General features: G+C 39.9%; 1 protein-coding gene across 3 annotated transcripts in view; it reads right to left on the reverse strand.

Moving 5' to 3' along the window:
• Positions 1 to 15,326, reverse strand: part of NTM (neurotrimin) — a 643,325-nt gene that overhangs the window by 20,048 nt on the left and 607,951 nt on the right. For all 3 annotated transcript variants that reach the window (XM_063311185.1, XM_063311186.1, XM_063311187.1), the window contains 3 exons: positions 11,156 to 11,290; positions 10,025 to 10,145; positions 5,225 to 5,376 (listed from right to left, as the gene is read on the reverse strand). In XM_063311185.1, the coding sequence (XP_063167255.1) occupies positions 5,225 to 5,376; positions 10,025 to 10,145; positions 11,156 to 11,290 (408 nt within the window). The remainder of the gene's footprint in view (positions 1 to 5,224; positions 5,377 to 10,024; positions 10,146 to 11,155; positions 11,291 to 15,326) is intronic.

Genomic DNA, 15,326 nt, shown 5'->3' on the forward strand with positions numbered 1-15,326 from the left:
AAGGACTATCTGGGTGCCCAACTTCAGAAAAGCCACATAACTGAAGTATCAAGCATTCTTCTTTGGAAAAGTTTTGGCCTTCAGTTAAGGGTACACCCATCAGACTAAGAGTTCTGGCTTAGGACAATGCATGAACTGACCTACTGTGGTTCTAAATCATAGCTTAAGTCTTAGTGTCTTACATTAACTCACCCCATTGTGGCTTATTTAATGACCCATATGAATTCTTCTGACTTCCTTTGGGATCCCTGGAAAAGTTTTACCTGGCCCTGAGCGTGTGTACTATAGAGTCTCTTACATTTAAAAGCATGGTCTTACTCAGTAGAACATGTTCCCTACAGTCACGGGCTGATCCACAATTGCTTAGAGCCGCTAGTAAAGCTGGTCACCCTTTTTAGACAAAAATGTACAGTATATTCAAACAGTAGAGCATTCAGTTAACATATTGTATATCTGTTACAATTCATATAATTACTACCCCATGCTTCACAATGTCTTTTATATCTCTGATATTTTGTGGAACCAGACCAAAAACTTCAGTTTTATCTAATAAACTCATCAAAAACATTGGACCATCATGGCTTCATAATGGTGGCGGTTTTAGTTTGGAATGTGTTACAGAAAAATATATTATATATCTTTTAAGTAAAATAAATAAAATGATCACCTGTTACCAGAGCCCAAGTCTGTATATACCAGTCCAGATGCTGGTGCAAAGTGTTGTCCAAAGCTCTCATCACTTGTTGCTGTTAGTGTGGTTATTTGTGGGGTCTCTGGGATGGAAGGCCTGGATTCCAATTCTGAAACCTATCCCTTACTGCACAACTCCCAGTCACAAGTGAGGAGGATATATGCCTGCTGTAACTTCTCCCTACAAGGGCTTATTCATCTGCATCTGAGAGGTGACCTTCTTTTCCCAAAGCAGTGGGACAATGAATGAAAAGACCATTTCAGATTTTATCTCTGCTCTAAGAAAAAAGAAGAAGAAAATCTACTGTCAAAATTAATCTGGGGAAGTCTGGATTGAGACTGATAACAATTGGAGAACTAAGAATTGGTACTTCCTAACTAGGAATAACATTAGATGGCTAACACCACTCATCCTGACAGTAAGTTTGGTCCCACAATTTTTGCAAGGCTGTATGATGCAACTCTGTGATGCATGTGATGGGATAGAAGTAATCAGGAGTTAACTAATCAGCACTATACATCATTTTAAGTCCTAATGTAGATGTAGGTACTGCTTTCCCACTGCTTGCATGGTTTCACCCTGCTGCAGAGACTTCCAATTACTTCCTTTCCCTCTGTCCTCTTGTATTATTTAAGACCAACCAGAAATACTTATCTAATATTGCATCTTATTCACCATATACTGGAAGCAATTGCATTGATTTCCTCTGACTATCACATGCAGCTTCCTTCTATCAGTAACTTTCAAAAGCCAACTTTATGACTTTCTTTTAGTGGCCAAGTTTCAGCTGGCATGTGATAGCATTGCATGAGCTTTGCTATTAGTTGTGTTGTAGGTTTAACTTTCTTTTTCTTTTTTAAAATTGAGATGGGCTAAGATAAAACTTTAATCATGCCTCGATCAAGGAACATAAAAGGAAAGAATATGCATCTTACTTTCTTAAAATCCCATCTAATGCAGAGACAAACAAGCAGATGTTTAGGGGAGGGGGGGATAGGCAATGCTGATCCTGTGTGCTTCTATATTGGTTTTCCATCCCATATTGGCCATAATAATATTAACAATGCTGGTGAAAAAGTCTTTCCACCCATTCTTTTTAAAATAATGTGGGATTTGTCTAGCATGCACAATTCTCCCACTGTCTATAGACCCTCACTATGAACTATGTGGTTGATGATAGGAACAGTAGCAAAAAGCTGATGAATCTTTTTTCTTTCCTAAAGGTGGCCTCTTTCTAACTATACTTCCACCCATGGAGGAAAGATATGAATAAGGAAAACACTGAGCAGGACAACGTCCACAGCGACAAGGGTGAAGACACATCTCTCTTTGTCACAACTCCATTCAAAGTCAGTTTCACAGCTGTTCTTTTTGCTAACATAATAAAACTATCCTGTTGTGAGAAATTTACATCATCCACTATATATCTTTCAGTCTGGTCCCTGATGAATGACCACATCTGGTCTAAACATAGATAATACTCCTGAAGGAAAGGACAGTCCAAGAAATTCCAGTGTAGACATTTAGAAGGAATTTTGTCCAGAATTTTGGAAGAAAGAAGAAATGTGTAGTCTACCTTGTGATGGTGATGGTGGGGATCAGTGCTAAAATACAATAATTGGAAATGGTGGTCAGTCTGATTTATCCTTGGATAGTTCAATAGGAAATAGATTCCCATGTTCATACCAGCTGCTATAAAGGTACATCACACAGACATACATATAGTAAAGGTAAAGGTTTCCCTTGACGTAAAGTCCAGTCGTGTCCGACTCTAGGGGGCGGTGCTCATCTCCGTTTCTAAGCCTTGGAGCCGGCGTTGTCCATAGGACACTTCCGGGTCATGTGGCCAGCATGACTCACGGAACGCCGTTACCTTCCCGCCGAAGCGGTACCAATTAATCTACTCACATTTGCATGTTTTCGAACTGCTTGGTGTGCAGAAGCTGGGACGAGCAACGGGAGCTCACCCCGCCGCGCGGTTTCGAACCGCCGACCTTCCGATCGACAGCTCAGCGGTTTAACCCGCAGCGCCACCGCGTCCCGACATACATATAAGCTGTGGGTAAATGTGGCATAATGTTGATGATCAAGTAGGTTTTAAACTATCTTTGTCATACTATTAATGAGAGTGCTGACTGTGCTAGATAAGTGACCACATCCTCCTTGGTCAGGGTACAGGGACATTACAGCTCTTTTGGCCCCACCTTGTATCATATCCCTTCCTTTTTCTTGTGAATCTTGACTGCCATCTCTGGTTGTAGAAACAATGTTGTCATCTTTATGGACAAAGCTTTTGGGCAATTTATGCTCCTTGGGATGAACCTCAAGCCCTATATAAGAGGCCATCTCAGAATGGTCAAAGATAGAAAACCCAGAATTCTGGACAATAACTCTGGCTTGGAATCATATGAAAGCCAGAAGAAGTGGAGCCCTGGAGGATTTGCTCACCTCAGCTTCCAGCGGGCATTAAAAGCAAACAGTCATGTTCTTGTTCTAACATGAAGAAATGTAACAAATAAGACAAGCAATTAGAGCTGTCTCTGGCTGTGAATGGTGTCAGATGGATCCATCACTTTAATCAGAGCCCTGGCATGTGGAGAAAATAGCTTCTAGATAAGGCTTCAGAGTTCTCCCCACCTTCCTTTGCTATAGTCAATTTTTTATTTTATGTTGAAGTAATAGAAAGCACAACTTGGAAGCAAGCCTATGATTGTGGAGCTGCTTGGGTTGTTTATTCTCAAAAGCCTCACTTAACAGACGGCACTTCAGGGTGGCAATATCAGGAAAGGCTTGGCGAGATTTTTGTTTTTATTTCTGAGTAAATATAAAGATACTATTTCCCTTGCCACTGGTATCTCTCCTTGGTTTTCTAAGCCTGGGAGAAGGGAATCTTGCAAGACCTAAATATGGGACTGAGTTAGAAAATACCGGATGGAAATGAGATGTCCAAAAACATGAAGAATTCAGTGCAGTTATGGAATTAATCTTTCAGGGAGAGGAAGGTTGGGGGAAAAAAACCATCATAATGTATGGTGAAGTTTTTGATATTTGTTTTAAATGGATTTGTTTACGGTATCATTAACAACAACATTTTGCCAATGGTAAAGTTACAGGATCCTTTTTTAGCATACTGCTTGGCATTTAGCAGAGAGAGAATTAGGGGAGGAAGACTTTTGGTATGACTGTAAGCTGAAAAACCAGTTAAATGCAGAACAGAGAAGAGCTAAAAGACACATTCAGAGCTTTTAGACAATATGTACAAAGCAGCTTCCAAAAGTCAACAGTTTCTGACCCTGGCTTGATTGGAGATGGTCATAGTTTCCCTGGTTCAGGTTATTTTTTCAGCTATTGTCTATTTGTAGTAGCCTATGGAGTCAGACGTCTTTAGCTGTGCGATGATGGAAAATGCTCTTCTTTTTAATTGAATAGAAAGGAAGAACAACTCCAATAACATAAAAAAAAAAAAGTCCCAGGACCTCCACTTTGAGGCTTTGGAGAACATCCTTGTGAACTAGTGCCAGAGGAAAAAAAATCAGGGTGAAGTGAGAGATTCTGTTTTAGGCAGGATGTACAGAAACAATGAGGAAAAATGGTTCTTTTGTTGCACTTACGTCTTGCCTTTTCTTAGACAGCTCAAAGCAGCTTATCTAGGGGTTTCTCCTAATTTTATCCCCATAACAAAATCCCTATAAACCATCTTGGGCTGAAAGAAAGGGCTTGAAGCACTACACTACACTACACTGCACAATTGCTACAAATACATTTATAAGATATCAATATAATATAAGAATATAATGATGTATTTCTTGGGAGATATCTGCACATCCATAATAAAGAATGTGGCATGCTAAAGTTCTATAATCAGTGAGAAAGAGGATGGAGAGTGTGATGATCTGAGAAAAGTGGGACAGTAAAGTCATTATCTATGGTATCTCTGATACTGGAAAAAATGGCTAAAGGAAGGACTGGTCTACAAATTGATTTTGTCCCATCAAGAAACCACTTTGTTCCTAAACTCTTCATGCTGGTGGAGACATCTGGCATTTCAGAGTTGCATTTACTAGAAACCCAAGACTGAGAAAGCTATTGAGATCTGCATGTCAGAATGTGAACTGCAGAAATAATAAGGTAAAGCACAGTTGTCCTAGCCAGGTTAATTTTAAGTGTACAATGATAAGAGGGAAGCTAGTAAGGTTGACCAATCTCATCATAAAAGACTTTAATTTATTACATGGATTCATGTCTTGATCAGTTCTGATTTTGTAGCTTTCCATATGAACAGACCTATCTTTCCCTTCACTTGACAGCGGAACCAATTACATAGAATGACGATGGACTGTGTTCATTCAATGGCTGTGTTCAACGAGAGACCCACCTGTCATGGATGTTTTAATTTGGATTCCTGCAGTGAAGAGGGAATTGGACTAATGACATAAGTGGCCCCTTCCAACATTAGGATTCTACAGTTCTATAAATCCCAGTGCCAACTCAATCTATCAGCATACTTACTGGCTCAATCCATGCCTTACTTACCATAGAGAATAATGCTAGCATTAGTGTTTCCTAGTTGGTTGTAAGCAACACAAGTGTAATTTCCATAGTCTTGCTCAGAGACATTGAAGAAAGTAAGACGGGAGAAGAAGGCCTTATTTTCCACTTTCAGTCCTTTTTGTCCTTCTAGGAGCCTGAAACACAGGAATTACAGTGTTAGGCATTACACACATGCAAGCAGATGCACAGAAAGACACCAACACATATATTTCATTTATTAGCACAGTTCTATATACTTTCTTATTTGAGAAAAACCTAAAATAGCTTGTAACAAAACTATAAAAGAGTAATAATAGAATCATCCAGTAATGAATGTGATTAGTTGCTGGGGAAAGCCAAGAGAAGAACAGAAGGTTTCAATAAATGGCTGAAACCAATGCAAAATCTACCTTGCAATTTCTAAGTTTCTTTTTCTCCCTGGCTTCCTATTCCTTCCTCAGCATAGTTCCAGATTTCCTTCTATTTTCTCTCAGTGTTACTTTTAAGTTTGTTGGAGGTGGCTAACAATGGCACTGCTGGTGTTACATCTTTCCACTTCTCTAAAGGCTTTCTAAATGACCATACTCCCTAATCAGAAAAAGGCCCATAGGAAGAGTTCCACTTTTTTGACTTTCCTTCACATTTATTTGAAGTGTGAGAAGCCAAGTAGGCAGTGGACCTCTGGAGGAACAAGTGTATAAAGACAGACAGAACATTCACCCCCACACACCCATAGTTTCATTCTCAATAAATATCTGCAAGACCACCATTCTCTACTCATCCACCAGACTTCAATTCTCCTGTGAAATTGAATGGTACTTGATAGAAAAATATGAAGGGAATATTTTTCTACATGGTATTATCAAAAGTGCTCCAGAGATGCGGTCTGGTGTAATGGAGAGGGGAGGTCATTCTTCAGAAAACAGATCACTGCAAAGAAGGCCCACTTCTGTGGGTAATCCTGAAGTCTGGCATGGGCAGTGAAATATCAAATGGAGATTATTATTATGAAGGCCATCTAGCCTAGAAGTTGCAATAATACAAGCATCTGAACTGTTCTATTCATCAGGCAGGCAATCAGTGCAGATATTTTAAAGCAGGTGCAAAAGGTGTGTGGTAGGGCTGGTCCATAACTGAGCAGGTTCATTTTGTAGAAATAATGTCCAATCCAATCCCAAAGTCAATCCCACATTACAAAGCCAAGTCCAGAAATCCAATCCTGCAGTTGCCAATGCATGAATCCCAATAGCTGAGCTCTATATGAAAGAGAAAGAATGGTCACAAGTTCACTGTGGAGATAAAATAGTTATAAAAGACTGCTGCAGTCGTTTGTAAATTGCATTGCTACCTATAATTTAATATATTTGAGCACTGTAACTAGATTCAAGCTCCTCGCTTGGGGACAAAACTGATGTAATTTTCTGTGTTCACACGATCCCTTTATGAAGAGCTTTCGCTTAAAATATATATTGGAACTGGTTAGCCAGGGGTCTAGTTTCATGAGAAGCATTCCATGAGATGAGTTCACTGAAATAAAAATCCTTGCCACTTTGTAGCTGGAACTAGATCAGCAGAACGTCTCTGACCCCTTTCAGATCTGGTTTTTGTAATGACATTGATTATACTTGTTGATCTCCTGCAAGATGGTGGGGATACATGCATCCATCCTGGCCCTCCTTGATCTCTCAGTACTCTTAGAGATCATAGTATCTTTCTGGATCAATTTAGGGGGTTAGGAGTGGGAGGCACAGTGATTCTCCTCCTTCCTGTAGGGTTAGTTCCAGTCATGCTGGTAGGGGAAACAGATCTAGCCCTAAATCCCTTTGTGTGGGGTGCCACAGGATTCTACTCACTTCCCATTCCTAGCACATCTAGCATATTCTCCCTTTAACTATTGTAAAAGGGAAAACATGCATTAGACTAGAATTATTTCTCTACTCAACTCAGCTACAAGGCTTGCCCTACAGTTAAGCAAAGTGAGGCTGCTGCTGGAGGAAACTGATTCTGGATATCGCAAAAGTTGTTGTTGTTTATTCGTTTAGTCGCTTCCGACTCTTCGTGACTTCATGGAACAGTCCACGCCAGAACTTCCTGTTGGCCGTCAACACCCCCAGCTCCCCCAGGGACGAATCCATCACCTCTAGAATATCATCCATCCATCTTGCCCTTGGTCAGCCCCTCTTCCTTTTGCCTTCCACTCTCCCTAGCATCAGCATCTTCTCCAGGGTGTCCTGTCCTCTCATTATGTGGCCAAAGTATTTCAGTTTTGCCTTTAATATTGTTCCCTCAAGTGAGCAGTCTGGCTTTATTTCCTGGAGTATGGACTGGTTTGATCTTCTTGCAGTCCAAGGCACTCTCAGAATTTTCCTCCAACACCACAGTTCAAAAGCATCTATCTTCCTTCTCTCAGCCTTCCTTATGGTCCAGCTCTCGCAGCCATTTTCTGTTTGGGTGCTAAAGTAATTTGGTCATTCTTATTATGTATCTTGAGGTTTGTATGTCCACAGCTGTTTACTAAAATGCCTCAGGCTGCAAAATTCATTGGATAGTTGGGTCTATCATATCTTACCTCAGGGGCTCTACTTGCTACTTGTACAAAAAGATGGTTGTAGGATACTCTTTTTGGTGTTTCCTTCTCCAAGATCAGGACCAACCCAAAACATTCTGCTATCTAACATGAAGGACAAGGTGCTTCATGGTCCAATTTCATGCACAAAAGCTGATAACCCCCAACTTTGTTTTTCAACATCTCACCAACATAGTCTTTCAGCTTTGCTTGGCATATTGTCAGGGGAACAGGTGAAGAACCATGCTGAGCTAGATTTCCAACTTTAGTTCTTTATTGCTGTAGCCATAAAACAGAATCTTGCCAGACGAACTGACCTATGGGTAAATATTCAGCAATGGCTCTCAGGTGAAGTTACCTTGAACCTCTTACCTTTCCCACCAGCAGAACCCAGACTGTGCAATCTTTTATCTCTCTGGAATGTGCCCCCTCCCAGCTCTGAAATCCACCACACATATGCTCCCTCCACACTCAAGCCAATGGTGCCATCCAATGATTGTTGTAGTAGTGCAATGCCAAAGCAGACGTGATGACTCGAGAGCTCCACATCTTGGGCCAACTGTACCTTTGCCTGAATCAGGACTATTGATCCTGATACATAGGGAAAAGGTGGCAAGATAAGACAGCCTTGACAGTGAAAGCAAGCAGATCAGAGGACTGGAACTGGGAAAGTTGCTGTATCATGTCTCCCAGCATCTGTCAGTTCAGGCTGGACACTATAGGATATGACCTCCAAAAGGACCTGGAGGTGAAAGGAGCAAGATACATCTAGAGAACTGTATTTTATTCAGAAGTTACAAGGGTCTTCTGTTCAATCTCTTTTCCATAATCTAAATTCCTTCATCCTACTTCTTTCACTACAACTTTTGGCTGATATTCTTATGTGTTGCTTTTGTTTTGTTTATTTTTACCTATTTGATTTCTTTCAGTGTTTTCTTGTTTGGCTTGCTTTGGATCCTGAGAAGCAGCTCCTAATAGTCAAACTAGATTAAATTATCCATAATTGGAGCTTGCCACATGACTGATAACTTAAAATAATGTCTTAATCAGGTGGACAATATCTTTGCAGTTGTTTTTAAATAGACTTCTGTAGTCTGTCTCCCTGTGATAATTAGGAGGGGAGAATGACCCAGTTTTTGAGCATCTACTGTGAGAACTACAGGAATAGATGATCATATCCTGCCTTGGGAGATCTGATAAATAATCTCTATGCCTGAATCTTGAAAGAATTGTGTCAGAGAATCACTGGCATGAATCATAACAATGAGTACTGTTATTAAAAATATTTGCAGATCATATATACAGAACAGCATCTGGGTGCCAAGGATCTGTGCAATGTGCACAGGAGTACCTCCCATTTGCTAGAATCATTTTCAAATGCCAGTGCCATCAATCTTCTTTACAGAATAACATATAATTGGGGAAAAAAAATCTCAAGTCCAAGAAGCTTACAATTTAAATTTTGCTAGCAAGGAGAACAAAGCAACCGATAGTTAAACAAAGGGAACATGGAAGGCAGAAAGAAGCAAGACAAGGTTGATCAGTGATGAATGAAAATAGCTGCAAGTTGGGAACACAAAACAAAGGATGTGTTAGGAGAAGGCAGATTCACTTAAGGAGGTGATTGGCTCCCTGTTTTTGTTGTTGTTTTTGTTGTTTGTAATTAAAAAAAACAGTTATGGTTTTGAATTTTAATTATTAAGTTGAAATGGATTATAGAAATAAGTTTATTATAGTTAAAATTGGAGTTAGAGATTGATGTATTTTCTTATGTATAACTTCGCTGTAAAGAGCTGGCAGTCATTCTTTGTGCATCTTTTTCTATGTTTTTCCTGCACTTTTTAGTTTTTTTTCTTTTTTCTTTAGTTTCCTTTCAATCTTTTTTCTATCTTTTCATGTCTTATCTTTATTCGGAAAATATAATAATCGGATTGGCTCCCCTCTGCTGGATGGCTTCGTGCAGAAGCTAACAGCAATCTCTCAGGATCCCTCAGAAGAGCAAGGGTTAGACTCAATGGACTAAACATCCATTTCCAATTGTGTGATTCTATGTGATGGACATAAATTAGTGTGCACATAGACACATACATGCACACCAACACACATACCATCCTTTCCCTCTGTAGTCCTCGGTTTGTATGGTAGCAGAGTTACAAGATTTTTAAGGAATAGGTAGTTTCTGTTTTAGCAGCTGTGATGATACCTCCCACAATGCCACCCTTAAGTAATTGATGTACCGTTTGTCATCTTTATACCACTGGAATTCTGCTGATGGAACTGCAGAGGCTTCACACTGAAGGATGCCCTTCTGACCCACTGGCACACCAGTATTCTTAGTGTCTGAGATGTATGGTGGGTCTGTAGAGAAAGGAACAAGTTTAGCATCCATGGAATGGATTATTATTTAACTTTGTTATTGCCTCAAAAACTTTCCTTCGCCCACTTGTTGGGGGCTCACAACAAGCAGTTCAAGTTTCATTTGCAAGGTCCACTTAGAAAGTATTTGGTGCAGCGAAGTAATGCCCAGAACATGACAGTCAACACACAAAGATTGCTTTATAGCCAATCTGAAAGAAACAACTTCCAATTTTGATGATATATTCAATGATATATTCAATCCACACTCTCACAGGCATGGAACATTTAATACTTTTTGGCCACAAACATCTGTAACCTACAGAGTGACAATATATCTTTTTTTTTTTTTCTTCAGGTTCTTTTGCTATGAGTACAAGAGGATGTGTATCCTGAGGATGGTTATATGTGTAAGTGCAGATAAGTCAATGCCACAGCAAATATATAAGGTAATAAGGGTTATGTTAACCTCTAAATGAATGTAGGTTTGCCTGCAAAAATGAATACCTGTGTGCACATCAGTATCCATCATACAAAGAAAGAATACCAGTTCAGTGAACAAGAAACACTGGGAATTACAACCCCGACACATTTGTAGATTGCCACATTTGAGAAAGGATACATGCACTAGAATGCATGCTTCAGTTTGTCACACAACTGTTTTATCTCCCCTCAGCAGCTGACTAAACTGCAATAAATATGCGTTAAGAAGGCATGATAGTTCAGTGGTGGACCACATCGTTTTAATGAATAAAGTCCAAGATTCAGTCTCTTAAAATGTCCAGTTAATATTAACTGAGGCAACCAGAACAGTGAAAGATCAAGATGGTAGAATGCAGTTGCCAATGAAAACCAACAGTTCTTGGTTAGATTGGGTAATGATCAGATTTAAGGTAAAGCATTTGAATGTCTTCATTAATCCCTTGAAGGTTAAACAGAATATTCACCAAAAGGAGGGAATGAACCCTCCTTCCTCTGAGCTGCAGGGGAAAGAAAAGTTCAATATTACGCACAGTTTACGGTGACTTTTACTCTCCGCACAACAGGAGTTGCGACATCATTGGATGCACTGCACTCGTACTCCCCTGACTGCTCCCGGGTGATGCTTGTGATCTCCAAGTATTCATCTTCACTCATGAATCCTGAAGCTGCTGGGACCAAATAAGAAAAGAAAGAAAGAAAGAGAGAGAGAGAGAGAGAGAGAGAGAGAGAGAGAGAGAGAGAGAGAGAGAGAGAGAGATAACAGAGCTAGACTATGTAGCAATATAGTAAGGTGGTAGGATACATATAGAGAAAGTATCTTGTGACCAGGCATCATTTTTCATGCAACACTAATGCTGGTGGTATTTCTGGATTCTACTATGAAAACATTCTCTTCATTTATTGAGTCTCTTGATGTGGGAAACAGAAATAGGGCATATGAATGAGCTTGTAGGCAGCCTGGCTTGGCAGTGTGCCACTGAATACCTATGTGCAAAAGGTACTAAACCTGTTGATTTCTTTGAAGATGCTAAATGGGATTATTCCCTTCATGTACAAAAGAGGAGATTCTCCTTTTATGAAATTCAAACAAGACAAAGAGTGTATCCTTAAGATCTCTTAACTTATGTTAATGATACCCCCCCACTCCGAACACACTTGGGGCATGCTTTTGTATACAGGTAATCCAAGAAAGAAATCTTTCCTAGAGTAGAGATTCTTGCAAACATACCCAGAAGGCTTGTTCTCTTCTGATAGGCCTTTTGGGTCTATGCTGGTTAACTTTAATCCCTCCCCTGCCCCCCACAAATAAACTTGCCTCTGCTTGGTTTCTGTTTGGTCTGCAATTTCACCCTGGATAGGTAGCCCAGGTGAGAAAGGCTGGAACCAACCATAGAAGGGCAAGGGACAGCTGATTATGGTCTGTTCATCCTTGTGCATAGCAGAATTAAGGAGAAACACATACCTTTCTCCAATGATTAATTTGATGGGAATTTCCCCAGGAAATAGTGGGATTTTTCATTATGTATCTAATCAGTCACCATCATCCTGGGAAAGTCTTGGAATGAACCTTTGAGCTGGTCAATCCACAGCCACAAGAGGAAAAATAAATGAGTAACAAAGCATGATTGCCACTTCTAGCTGGTCACAAAATTCATGATAAGGTCTCACAAGATCTTATCCGCATGACCTTTTTTGCCTTTAGCAGATTGGCTTTCACTGAACTATTCAATCAACCTAATAATTCCTATATTACCAGCATTCTTCAATGCTTTATTTGAAAGAAAATGCAACTACCTTTAAATCCAGGTCTTGCTTTTTGCTTTGCTGTTTTCTTATTTAACAGGTATGTTTTTCCTAACAGTATTTTATATAATTGTCATTATCCACTGAAGCTCTTGCTTGGTTCCATACATGATCCCAGTTAGCTCATTTTGTATCCCACTGACTTTCTGGCACCAATATCAATGGTTTTAGTCCTCAAGAAGTGAATTCTAACCTAATTTGGAGGTGGGGGTGAGGCTCTGATAATGGCTTAATCTCTGTTTGATCTCTTTGTTGTTCTTTTGATGAAACAGAAAGCCTTTTTGCCTTTTTCTGGGTAATACAGTCCTTCAATATATCCACAGAGGCTTGAGGCAATTGGTCTTGCATAAATTTGGGCTAGTTATTAAGGCTGTGCAGTACTTTAGGTTCAAAGACAAAAAGGTGCTTCGAAGCATGTGGGAGTGCTGACCTGGTGTGAGAAGTAAGCTGAACAGCTGTATTTCTCAGGTGCAAGTTGGCAGTGATATAAGCACACAGCAACTGCTTGGCTTCAAGGCCACTAAACACCATGAATGGAGTCCTAAATTTGTGGAAGGGCAGTAAGAATAAAGTACTGTTTCAAACTCCATGGGCATAAGAGACACCTGAACACTCCCACAGGCAATGAGCAATTGACCAATTCCCTTTGTCTTGATTCTGGTTTGCCATTAAAGATTCTTAAAAACAAACTGTGTCTGTGAGTCTTCTGCCAAGTCCTCACCTAAGAAACAAGTTTTGTCGTGTAAAGGCAGGAAATCCATGATTCTCTGCCAAATCCCAGTTGGGGAAGTCTGAGAGATATCACCTCTCTGCAACTCTTGAAAGCAGCAACATTTTTTTTCTCAGGGCCATATGGTCTCCCTCTGCAGGACAACCAGGAAAAAGTTGTCTATTGTTTGCAGAAGAGTGCTATGTATACTCTGAAGAGCTTATGTTCATCATGTAGACCAGTGCTTCTCAACCTCAGCAACTTTAAGATGTGTGGACTTCAACTCCCAGGTTTCCCCAGACATCACGCTGGCTGGGGAATTCTGGAAGTCAACGTTCACACATCTTAAAATTGCTGAGGTTCAGAAACACTGGTGAAGACAGTTAAAATGCATCAGAATCAAAATAGATTTTTTAATATAGTACAACAGTTCCCCAAGGTCCCCTCCCCACATTATGTTTCCATGTACCACTTGAAAATTGCCAGAGGTCTCAGCAGACCACCCTTTCTATTGATCTGCTATGTATCAGAGCCAATACAGAACTCATATTTTAATAATCAAAGTTCTAGCTTTTTAATGCAATGAGTATGTCTGTTTTTGTGAGCAAAGCTCTGTGTAGTGAGGGGTAAAATCACAGGCTATACACGACAGCTTTGTTCACTTATTCAAAACAACCTTGATCTCTGACATCAGAAGAGAATAAATCAAATGTGGAATTAAGAAAACTGGTTCAGGAAGGCAGGGAGGAAGGAGGGAAAGAAGATTACTTTAAAGATTGTAAGAAGTGGGTAGAAAGAAGAATACAGATAGCATTGTCTTATTTATTTCTCTTAAACCACTCCATCTTCTTTTATCAAATATTTGCAGCCATAATGATGTAATTACTGAGCAAAGAATGTCTGAGACCAGTGTCACACTTAATATTCCCATTAATTTTAAATGGTAGTCCTTGGTACATATGTGTGGCAATTGGTGTCATATTTTAATTAGGCTTGCCCTACACCATCTGAAATTAATAATAGCTTGAATTACCAGTGTAAATTATGAATTAACATTGCTGCAGCATTAGGAAATAAATTAGCTCTGGACAGCTGTTTTCTGCCATTGGATGACAATGGGAGAGAGAACATTTACAAGTCTCCCATTACACACAAACACACACACGTAACTGAGCTAGTAACACAGGAGGTAAAAATACCCTACCTCAAATGTCCAAAGACACACAATGCCTTAAGGTGGTAGCTGAAATTCTGGCATTTCAACATTTTCTTACACTGCCAAATATAACCCATTCCTATGTGAAACAGAGGGCTGTGTCAACTAGGGCTCTTACAGAGAGAAGGGTGATGGATTCCCTGGTTTTTATTTTAATTAATCACTTTCTGCAACTGATTTCTTGTCTCCCACAAGATGTTTATACAAATAAACCTTCAGATAAATCAAATCTCCCCACTAACATCCTGAAAAAGAAGGATCCCAAATCTCTTTTGCCATGCTTCCCCCTATAGATTTGGTTGCAATAGCACTGCAATCATCCCATTGCAATGCTATTGCAATCAAATCTCTGGTCTAGTGGTTAAGGTGCTGGTCTAGAAACCAGGAGTCTGTGAGTTCTAGTCCCACCTTAGGCATGAAAGCCTGCTGGGTGACCTTGGGCCAGTCCCTCTCTCTCAGCCCAAGAGCCAATCAGGCTTGGTATGAGAGTTCTAGTCCCGCCTTAGGCATGAAAGCTGGCTGGCTGACCTTGGGCCAGTCCCTGTCTCTCAACCCAACCCACCTCACAGGGTTGTTGTGGGGAAAAGAGGAGGAGGAAGGAGTGTTAGGTATGTTCGCTGCCTTGAGTTATTTATAAAAATAATAAAGGCGGGATCGAACAAACAAATAAATAAATATTAAATAAATGACTAAATCATCATGTTCCTTTTAACATGCATTTCCCATGCTCTAATCTTCATTTCAAATAACAAAATAGGGCTAATTTATAGGACATGTTTATAATCAACAGGCTTCCATCTCTTTCTCTCATGGCTGCCAGTATAAAGCTATGGTTTCTTAAAACTATATCCATTATATACCCATCAACATGTTTAAAATTGTGATTTTGAAGATATATAATGTAAATCCCCAAGCTTCCTCCAGTGTGACTTGTCCTCTAACTTACAAAAAATAAGATTAAGAGGCTTTCTGG

This window comes from Candoia aspera, chromosome 9 (assembly GCF_035149785.1).
Source record: "Candoia aspera isolate rCanAsp1 chromosome 9, rCanAsp1.hap2, whole genome shotgun sequence".
Taxonomy (NCBI): Eukaryota; Metazoa; Chordata; class Lepidosauria; order Squamata; family Boidae; genus Candoia; species Candoia aspera.